The sequence below is a fragment of the Eretmochelys imbricata genome, chromosome 3 (genome assembly GCF_965152235.1).
Source record: "Eretmochelys imbricata isolate rEreImb1 chromosome 3, rEreImb1.hap1, whole genome shotgun sequence".
NCBI classification, from domain to species: Eukaryota; Metazoa; Chordata; order Testudines; family Cheloniidae; genus Eretmochelys; species Eretmochelys imbricata.
The window spans coordinates 176542766-176553608 of record NC_135574.1 but is presented as its reverse complement, the minus strand read 5'-3'; the positions used below and the strand labels follow the sequence as shown (position 1 = coordinate 176553608).

Below are 10843 nucleotides of genomic sequence, written 5' to 3'. Positions count from 1 at the left end.
TTCAAAATATGGCAGTATATGCCTTGCTGGGCATCGCAGGGCTCTGCAGGCTTGGTGCCCCCTTGCCGGGGCTGGGATGTAAATGGTCACACTCTCCCATTGCAGACGGTCACCGCTCTCCGTTCCAACATGTCTTGCCCAGCACTGGAATCGGTACCAAGCAGAGCCTGCCTACAAAACTGGAACAGATGCTGTGAATGTTCTTCTTTTATGCGTGTTTCAATGGAATTTTTCAAACTGGGCCATGCACAGTGACATCCCCGCTCCTGACTCATGGGCACTGTGGCAACAGTGTGGCAACCAGGGCTGGGCTTGTACCACTCTTGGCTTCCTGCAGACTCAGGCAGCCACAGGCCTGGGACACCTTGCCGGGGGGGGCGTGGCGGGGAACAGGACCCAAAACCAGCCGTGCTGGCAGAGTGGCCTAAGACGGCTCAGGACAAGGCAGTGCCCAGGGCCACATCCCCGCCTTGGGGGTGCCAGAGCCCCACCCCCGGGATACACAGCCGCACCCACTTGACCACAAGCCGCACCGCTGGGGAGAGGTGCAGACACAGGAGACCAAGGTGGGGGAGGAGTCATAGTGGGAAAGGGGGGAAGGGGTGGAGTCACGGAGGAGGCGGGGCACTCGAGAGGGGGCGTGTCATGCCGAGCACCTGACCCCTCCCCTCTGCCCCACCTGTCCCTTTGTTTTCGTTACACGTGGAATTTCCAGGAGCCGTGACGTTCCCCGAGCCTGGGCAGACGGAAGCCAATGAGCGGGAGGGGGCGGGGCAGGACGCCAGCGTGCGTCGGGTCAAAGATGACCCTGGGGATGGTGGCCGACCTGGCCCAATCGCGCTCGCACCTGCCCGTGACTTAGCGCCCTGTCCTGGGACATTCTACCTGCGCAGCCGGTGAGTGCGGGGCCGTTCCTCACACGGCGGAGAGTCGTGTTTGGTGGGGGCTGGAGGAGCCGCCCCCTCCACACCGCTCAGAGGCGGGGACCGACCGCCAGCCGGGCTCAGCTCGGGCGCGAGGAGTTTGTGGCGGGCCTGCGGCAGGGGGCAGGAACCTGCCTCTGCCCGTCCGCTCCCTCTGGTCTCCCGCGCTGGGTGCCCCCCACGTCGGGCAAGGCGTTGTCCCGGGGCGAGAGGCGCGCGGGGAGCCAGCCCAAGCGACTCGCCCAGGGGCTATGGCAGAGCTCTGGTCAGGCGGGGCCCAGCCCGTGTTCTGCCCCCTGCCGTTGGGGGGCAGGAGGAGGGCAGATGGTAGCACCGCCGTTGGGTGAGGCCTCAGGGCCGCGAGGGGGGTGTCTGCGGGGTGCCTAGCAGCAGGAGGAGGGCTAGAGTAACACGTAGATAGAAACGTACCGTGGCGCTGCCTTTTGGCCCTGACAGCGAAAGCAATTAACCGAAACGAACGAATGAACCTGCAGTCATTGCTCACATGCCTCCTGGTCACTTTTCCTGCTAACTGTTCGCAAATTGTAGCGAGGCTGAGTAGTGACGCTGTAGTTCTATTTTTTTTTACAAAGCTTCAACTCATGAAGGCGAACGTCTGGATTTCAGTGCATTTTCAACAGGCATCTCCCTTACAAGCTAGCGGTAGCCGATGTTCAGGATTCTCTGTCAAATTCTCTTCTGGTGTAAGTGAATTGAAGTCGGGGAGTTATGTCTGCAGAAAACTTGGTCCTCTTTTATTCTCCGTTTACAGCTGGGGAAACCGAAGCAGAGAATTTGAGAGTTGCCATATATACTGTATCAGAGTAGCAGCCGTGTTAGTCTGTATCCGCAAAAAGAAAAGGAGTACTCGTGGCACCTTAGAGACGATACCACAAGTACTCCTCTTCTTTTTGCATATAGCATGTAGTGAATCAGTGGCAGAGGTGACAATAGAACTTAGGCTTTCCTGGACCCTAGTTCTTGTTTAACTGAAGGTGGTTTTGTTTGTTTTTAAACCCATGTAGTTAGATCATTCTAAACGGCTTTGTGGACACTCTTCTGTCATAAAAATTACTTATTTCAGTTAAACTGTTCCTGAGTGTCAGAAACTAAACACATCAGTCGTGTATATCTGAATAATAGTTTGCATCAGTGTAAAGTATAACAGTTTAAATTCACACTTTCTGTAACTATGAGCAATTATGGTGACTGTGTTAGTGTCCTCCTGAAAAGGCGTCTTTTTTTCCTTGCTGTTTTTTCTGTTATCAAAGACAAAGAAGATGGTTCAGGGGAACTGTGAAGAAATATTGGTCCATTCCAAATGCCTAGTTAATAGAACTAATATTTTCATAAGTTATGCAAACTCTGTGTAGCATCCTGGCAGTAGGCCATAGAGTTGTGAAAGCTGCCATTAGTATTTGCATCTCTGGAACTCCTAGCTGACCTGCTACTGCAGCTCAAAGTGATAGCAAACCTTCTGACAAACAAATAGTAATAGCAAACAGGTAAATATCACTTTGTACTTCTCTTTTAGTCCTAATTTGGTACAGGCATTGACTCTTCAGGGACGTTTCTGAAAAAGTAGATCAATATTGTTTCATGGTAGGGTTCATCTTTATAACGTTTGTCTTAGTTCTTATTAATACATTCGACCACTTAAAGCCATTCTGTATCAAGCACTTATTTTGCTTTCACCTATATTAAATTCCATTCATTATGTCATGATTTTAATGATTTATACTTTTTCCATGAGAAAGCAACATTAATGAGTGCCAAGTGTTTCAGTAGTGTGCCAAATTTTTATACTTAATTACGTATTATATCTCCTAGGAAAATACTGGAAACATCACCCTAGAATTTGGGTAGTAGCACTACATTTTCAAAATAGCCACTTTGTCATTGAACAGAGCCACAAAAGAATTGAAACAAAGACTACACTAACATATGAACTCTAAACAACTTTATAATGCACTGTTGGTTAATAAGATTCATTAATATAGCTTGATAAAACTTAGAATTATGACAATCAAAGCTATCAGTTTAAAAAATTCTGTTTCTATAGATGTCTGTCCTAGTTTTAAACTGGTATTGGAGTATTTCCACTGCTGCTTTGTTTTTTTAAATATTTCCAGTAGTGTTTGATGTCATGCAACTTAAGAAAGGAGACCTACTCGGACTAACTGAGATTTTAAGAAAATACTGTAAAATGCATCTAGGTGAAGTTGCTGTGGCTCTTTGACTAGAAGACATTTACAGAGTCACAAGTAATTGTTGTGGCTTTGGCTTCTGGAAAGATTAGCAGCTGCACATTCCCAGCCTGAAAATGTAGTTTCTGAGAATTATCACAGATGGGTTTTTTTAATTGGCATTTGACGAGACTGAAGAAATTTTTGGTAGCAGTCCTTCTGTTTTCTGCTGGGGAAAGTACTAGACAATACACCCAATTTTATTGCCTAGCACAAAAGGTGTGATTTTTAAGTAGTATTAATGAAAAATATACTTGCATCCTACAATTTAATAGGGATTTTATATGCCCATTATGTTCATTACATTGAAAATCTTGCATTTTATTGAGTGTATTTTTCATATGTATTAATGTATATATTTTCCTCTTGCTAGGAGATCATGATGGCTTCAAGGATGTTTGGCGTGTATTTGCTATTCTGCCTAGTGACTGCGTTCTTGATCTCCTCTGTAGCTGAGAAGCATGTAGAGGAGAGTCATCAAGCAAATATTCGCCTTGATAAGAACCTAGTACAAGACAAAGAGTATGTATTTTGCATTCTGTAAATGTAAACTTGTATTGCTCAATGATTCACTTTGAACTTGGAGACTCCAGTATACAGTGGGACTCGGGGGCCTGGTAGCCCTGTCTACACAGTATGGAGAATCTCTTAGCCAAAACTGTTATTCCTTATATATACTGGCCATGGAAAACATTCTGGGGGGAAGTGTGTATTATGAACACTTACAGGGTGAGATTCTCATCCTCTCTCCTCTTTACAGTGGATAGAAGAACCAGATCATCATAAAGAGGCCCTAAAAGCTGACGGTGCGGGGAGGGGGAATTCACCCAGTACAGGCTGTGTGGAAGACCGGCATAAGGAGAGAGCCTTGGGAGGCTACTGTAACTTAGACAGGCGCCCACCACTGTCTAAATTATATCAAAGATCTCTCTAGCCCCTGTAGCATAACAGGATCAAGAGGGCACAATGGTGGCTTAAAACCACCATACACTCACAGACCAGGGGGAGAGCTGTTCTGTTCCACATCTCTAAGAGGCTCCACACAGAATCTTATCCGAAGTGTTGTAGACTATTTTCCTAATCAAAGAACAGTTAAATATAAACAGGCTTTTAAATATTAACTAGCTGGCATTATTTTCTATTTTCAGCCACATCATGGAACACTTAGAAGGTGTAATTGACAAACCAGAATCTGAGATGTCCCCACAGGAGTTGCAGCTCCATTACTTCAAAATGCATGATTATGATGGCAATAATTTGCTTGATGGATTAGAACTTGCCACTGCTATATCACATGTACATAAAGAGGTGAGCAGTATTTATAACAGCCCATGTGGCTCTTCAAAATAATGAGTACTCAAAAGTAGCTCCAATTAGAACATGTATTTTCTGTATAGTCAGATTTTCTGTAATATCAGTCTTGTTTTGTTTTATGAAAGTACTAAGTAAACCATATCTGTAACTTTACAATCAGTGCTCCAGAAAGGCCCTATCCTAGCTTAGGGCATGTCTATACTACCTGCTGTATCGGCGGGCAGCGATCGATCCAGTGGGGCTCGATTTATCGTGTCTAGTCTAGATGCGATAAATGGATCCCCGAGCACTCTCCCCTTGACCTCTGTACTCCGCCACAAGAGGCGCAGGCAGAGTCGACAGGGAGCAGCAGCAGGCGACTCACCATAGTGAAGACACCGCAGTGAGTAGGTCTAAGTACGTCAACTTCAGCTACATTATTCACGTAGCTGAAGTTGCTTAACTTAGATCGATTCCCCCCACCTAGTGTAGACCAGGGCTTCGACATTGTGGCCTGCTAGGGTGAATGTGGCCTTGAAGAGCATGATGACTATGCAGAGGAGAGAACAGCCTGGTGGGCAGGGTAGAAAGGAGAGTTACCAGCTGTGTATGGTGTGTGTGGCCAGTATGTTACAGTGCTGTTGTGAACATGCTCTTTTGCTGCAAGTCTGTTTCTCTACCTCTTCAGGTGGGCAGCCCCTTATTTGAAGTAAGAAATTTTCACAACCCCCTTACCTTTATAGTAGGTGTATCTGATATAGATAAGTGTGTGTGTGTGTGTGTGTGTGTGTGTGTGTATATATATATATATATATACACACACACACACGTATATACTTATTTTAAGAGCATAATAAAGAATATTTGACCTTGAAGGATAACTATGTGGAATGAGGGAGCCAGCTATTCTTTGCTTTTGATTGTAATACAACTTTCAAGCTTCCATGGCACTGCAACTCACTGATTGAGAGAGAAACTGCTTTAACTAATATCTTTCTTGTAGGAAGGTGGTGAACACTCCCAGGCAATGAAAGAAGAAGAGTTAATTAGTCTAATTGATGATGTCTTACGAGATGATGACAAAAATAACGATGGATACATTGATTATGCTGAGTTTGCAAAATCACTGGAATAAGTTTTATTTTTTTTAATTTCTTCTAGTTATATGCAAATGTGACCCAGTATAATGTGACTTATTACTGTCTATTATAAACTAATTGTACAAACCACCCTCTGTGCTGCAGTATTCATGGTAGGAAGATATGTTCTTATTCCACTCTAATTCTTTAGGTTGAAATGTGTGGGTGTTAGTGAGGAAAGAACACTACATAAATCAGAAGTGATGGAATTACACTTTACTAAAAGTAACTAGCTATCTCAATCTTGAAAGTGCTAATATGAAAAATTACTAATTACATATGCTTCAGCCTCAGTTGGCAAACTATTTTACATTCCTAGTATAAGGATAGTGAGACAGTACACCATTTTCCTCTCACTTAAGAGCTCTAATTTAGAAAATGCCAGGAAAGCAAGAAAATGTGACTGCAGTGCTCCTTTACAAGAAAATTCTTCCCAGCTCCACATTAAACATAGAACTTAACAAAAATAAAACTTGTATATAAGTACAAAAATTCAGAACATAGAAATTGTAAGATAAAACAAGATTGTTGAATGTGGTTTGTGCTTGAACTTTAAATGACGATACCCTACAGAGTTCAAGTCTTTGCAAAAATAAATATTTTTAATTGTATTTACTGGCATACCCATTTATATTTTTCAATTTCCTCCCATAGGTCAGGCTTTTCTATAGGTAGTACTTTACTGGATTTTTCTCTACCCTAAATGGTCTTTTTAAGAAAACATAAGTATTTTTTTATTACATTTAACGCTGTAGCATTTAATAGAATAGTTTCTGAAAACTCATTTTGAAATTCATGTTATCAAACTGGCTTAATACAACACTTCTGTTTAGTTTTTTCTATACCATGGACTGGTCTTATGTTATAGTATTATTCAGCACAACCGTATAGTATAAGAAGGTAATGCTGCCTTGTTAAGATTCATATTGATGTATCTTGACACACATTATGGTGTTATTTTTAGAAAAAATACAAAGTATTTCATTATTAACACTTGGAAGAGCTTAAAGATACTTGAATTATCTGCTTACGAAAATGGTCGTAAGAGTATTTTCAATGTTTTGGTTCAACAAGACTCAAGTCAAGCAGATTTAAGTATAGAAGTGATGTGCTGCTGCTTTTTTTGACACTGTCTTAAGTGTAGCTTAAAAATCTTAGTGCATCAAGCAATCAGATTCATGAGAGAATCTAAATGCAAGCTTTTCTGTAAAGACACTTTCTGTATAAAACTATTCTTATATGGGGAAAAATGTATTTGTAAAGTTTCCTGTTTAAATGTTTGTGCAATGAAAACTGTGGGTCAGATATTCTTGTAATATTTCCTTATTTTGACAGATTTGTATAATGGCTTATGAGGGATATACAAGCAATAAAATTTTGAATCTGATGCAATAGCTTGAAGTTGAAAGAATAATACAAGAATACTTTCCACTTAATTCTTCAGGGGAAAAAAAAATCCACCCAATTCTACCAGCTGAATTTCCTTGCTGCCATTATTTGTATTACTGTGGTGCCTAGGGTCCCTAATCATGGAGCAGGACTGCATTATGCTAGGTGTCGTACAACACAGAACAAAAAGATGGTCTTTGCCCCCAAGGAGTTTAAGTATAAGATGAGAGCCCAACAAATGGGGAAATGCAAGGAAACAATGAGACAGTATTGATAAGCATAATAGGTAGTGACGCTAGCACACCAGCAGCCTAACCTTGTTTCCCCATATACCTAAAAAAAAAAATGGAATTAAAAGCCACTCTAGGGCTATGTCCCTTTTTGCTCACTAAAATCATTATTTCTGGCAGCATTAGTGTCACAATAGCAAATATTCCTTACAAAATATTAGTCTCTGTTCTTCCTGAAATATTGTGTTTTCCTGTGCATGTCTAACTCTGGCTATGTTTAGCTTCATTTTAAAAAAATAATTACAATTTAAATGTTTTAAATGAAATGTCTTTCCATTCACACCTCAGACTTCGTTCTGTTTCAGACTGTAATCTAGCTTTGAATGATCAAAGCATGCAGTACAATTACATGATTGTGCATAAGTGGAGCAGCTATTAGATGCCCATTAGATTGTGGAACCGTGAACATTGGAGTTATAGTGGCTCAGTCTCATTCATCAAGAATGCTCTGTTAAATCATAGAATCTTTGACAACAGCAATGACTAGAGCCTGGCAAAGGACCTGGGTTTGAAGGTGATCTGTAAATCTAAAACTTCAAATTGAACTACTCTATCTGCTGAATGTCAACTGCAATATTTACTGGATAGCATGTACCACATAAGCCATAAGAGTAAGATGGATGCAGATAACATGGACAGTAGCTTTACAAAGATTCTTATCAATGAGGTTATCTTAATAAAGTGAAGAAGTCTATTCACTTTAGACAATTGAAAAAAGGAGAATCTGGGGAACTACAGACCGGTCAGCCTCACCTCAGTCCCCGGAAAAATCATGGAGCAGGTCTTCAAGGAATCCATTTTGAAGTACTTGGAGGAGAGAGAGGTGATCAGGAACAGTCAGCATAGATTCACCAAGGGCAAGTCATGCCTGACCAACCTGATTGCCTTCTATGATGAGATAACTGGCTCTGTGGATATGGGGAAAGCGGTGGATGTGATATACCTTGACTTTAGCAAAGCTTTTGATACAGTTTCTCATAGTATTCTTGCCAGCAAGTTGACGTATGGATTCGATGAATGGACTATAAGGTAGATAGAAAGCTGGCTAGATAGTTTGGTCTCAACGGGTAGTGATCAACGGCTAGATGTCTAGTTGGCAGCCAGTATCAGGCAGAGTGTCCTAGGGGTCAGTCCTGGGGCTGGTTTTGTTCAACATCTTCATTAATGATCTAGATGATGGGTTGGATTGCACCCTCAGCAAGTTTGTGGATGACACTAAGGAGTAGGTAGAGGTAAATACGCTGGAGGGTAGAGATAGGGTCCAGAGTGGCCTAAACAAATTGGAGGATTAGGCCAAAAGAGGTTCAACAAGGACAAGTGCAGAGTCCTGCACTTAGGATGGAAGAATCCCATGCAGTGCTACAGGCTGGGGACCAACTGGCTAAGCGGCAGTTCTGCAGAAAAAGACCTGGGGATTACAGTAGGATTACAGTGGGCGAGAAGCTGGATATGAGTCAGCAGTGTTCCCTTGTTGCCAAGAAGGCTAACGGCATATTGGGCTGCATTAGTAGGCGTGTTGCCAGCAGATCAAGGAAAGTGATTATTCCCCTCTATTTGGCACTAGTGAGGCCTCATCTGGGGTACTGTGTCCAGTTTTGGGCCCCCCACTACAGAAAGGATATGGACAAATTGGAGAGTCCAGGGGAAAGCAATGAAAATGATTAGAGGGCACATGACTTATGAGAAGAGGCTGTGGGAACTGGGTTTAGCTAGTCTTAAAAAGAGTGGGGGCAGGGATTTGATAGCAGCCTTCAACCACCTGAAGGGGGGTTAGACTGTTCTCAGTGGTGACAAATGACAGAACAGGGAGCAATAGTCTCAAGTTGCAGTGGGGGAGATCTAGGTTGCATATTAGGAAAAACTATTTCACTAGGAGGGTGGTGGTGCACTGGCATGGGTTACCTAGGGAGGTGGTGGAATCTCTATCCTTGGAGTTTTTGACAAAGCCCTTGCTGGGATGATTTAGTTGGGATTGATCCTGCTTTGAGAGCAGGGGGTTGGACTAGATGACCTCCTGAGGTCTCTTCGGAGCCTAATCTTCGATTCTTCTCAGTCTACAGTTATATAAATCCTTTAAAATTGACCTCAAACGGAAAATAAAATTAAGTTAATGGCATCTTTTGCTTTGATGTATAAAGGAGGCAATTTTTTTTCCTGTCTTTATGCTTGCTGCTTGTATTAGGAATTCAGATTTTCTTTACCCTGTTTTTCCTGAAAAACTAGGCAGCTTATAATAATAAAGCAAGAGTATCCTTAATTCAGCAAACTCTTAACACATTTAATTCAATTTCTTTTTTTTAAAAAGACAGCTGGAAGAAAAGCTGTCTTTGCTAAATATTTAACTTCCTAGTAGGGCTGTCAATCACAACTAACTCAATTAACTCAAAACAAAATTACGGTTTTGATTGCACTGTTAGTACTAATTGTTATCTTTTCTTGAATATTCCATTCTTTTGCAGCATCCAAGAAATGCTCTACATATGTTTCAGTATAATGTCTCTCTTCAGTATGTGTTACTGTTAAAGCAAATGACTGCATTTTCCATGCAGCATCAATCAGGTGTGCCTTGACTCCAAGATAGCTGTGATTGTCCAATGAGCACCAGTCAAAGCAGTTGCTAGTGTATTTTTCAGAAGCTCCAATTTGGTAGTCATCTTGTGATATAGTTCATGTATTCATGAAGCAGTTGTTCCTCAGGAGGGCAAGGTGTATGACTGATTGCTTGGAAGATGCAATTTGAATAACAGCCTGTCGTTTACAATGTTGAGTGGTCTGCAGTTTGTAGCTATCCAGTTTGCAATAGTCTTGTTTAAGCTGTAGTCTTTGTTTGATCCATGGACTTGTAGAAATCCTGCAATGCTGTAAGCATACTGTGTCACGGCTGGTGGGATTCATTTGCTGTCAGTGGGTTATCTGTAGCACAAGAACTAGTAGCAAAAGCACGTTTAGCATGTAGGTGGAACTGCAAACTTGAAGTACTTTGATGGTATTGGAATTTAGCCTTGCAATTGCTCCATATAACCTTTTTTTAATCCAGTACAATCAAAACTGATTAATCATGACTAATTTTTTTAATCGCTTGACAGCCCTACTTATCAAGCTCAGTCTTGAAACACAGGGGTTCTCCCCCCACTACTCCCCTTGAAAGGCTGTTTGAGAACTTCACTTCTCTGATGGCTAGAAACTTTCATCTAACTTCAAGCCTAAACTGTTGATGGCTAGTTTATATCCATTTGTTTTATTTTTCTTTGCAGACTGTTAACAGGCCATTCTTTGATTGGTCGGAGGTCCCAAAAGCCTCTGGCAGAGATGGTAATAATATAACTTGGCTTGGCAGAAGTCAGTTTCTATGTTTGTAAAATTTCAATATTTTTAAATTTTGTTTTTATTGATTCAAATTTTCAGTTGTGCAAAATAGGGTTTAAGCATTTTGTGCAGGTTTTTTTTCCCAGTCTAAATCTTCACAATTGCAGGAACCTGGGCGGGGGGCTGTCAGACGTTAATGATGAATGTTGAGGTTCAAAAAGTTAAAGCATTATAACAACGAAAATTGTCAACATCAT

The 10843-nt window shown here is 41.8% G+C and overlaps 1 protein-coding gene across 2 annotated transcripts; it reads left to right on the top strand.

Moving 5' to 3' along the window:
- Positions 1-749: 749 nt before the first annotated feature.
- MCFD2 (multiple coagulation factor deficiency 2, ER cargo receptor complex subunit) lies at positions 750-6988 on the top strand. 2 transcript variants are annotated; one of them, XM_077813881.1, is made up of 4 exons: positions 750-896; positions 3543-3691; positions 4318-4477; positions 5466-6988. In XM_077813881.1, the coding sequence occupies exons 2-4, from the start codon at positions 3549-3551 to the stop codon at positions 5595-5597; spliced, it is 435 nt and encodes a 144-aa protein (XP_077670007.1). In that variant the 5' UTR covers positions 750-896; positions 3543-3548; the 3' UTR covers positions 5598-6988. The 2 variants fall into 2 exon arrangements, with proteins under 2 accessions (XP_077670007.1, XP_077670006.1); XM_077813880.1 differs by lacking the exon at positions 750-896 and adding an exon at positions 1517-1627.
- The last annotated feature ends 3855 nt before the right edge of the window (positions 6989-10843 follow it).

Excerpts from the sequence above, each read along its gene's own strand:
- MCFD2 (XM_077813880.1), top strand. The coding sequence starts at position 1,526 with ATGAAGGCGAACGTCTGGATTTCAGTGCATTTTCAACAGGCATCTCCC. Across the intron at positions 3,692-4,317 it reads AACCTAGTACAAGACAAAGA|CCACATCATGGAACACTTAG; the intron begins GTATGTATTTTG and ends TTCTATTTTCAG. Across the intron at positions 4,478-5,465 it reads TATCACATGTACATAAAGAG|GAAGGTGGTGAACACTCCCA; the intron begins GTGAGCAGTATT and ends TCTTTCTTGTAG.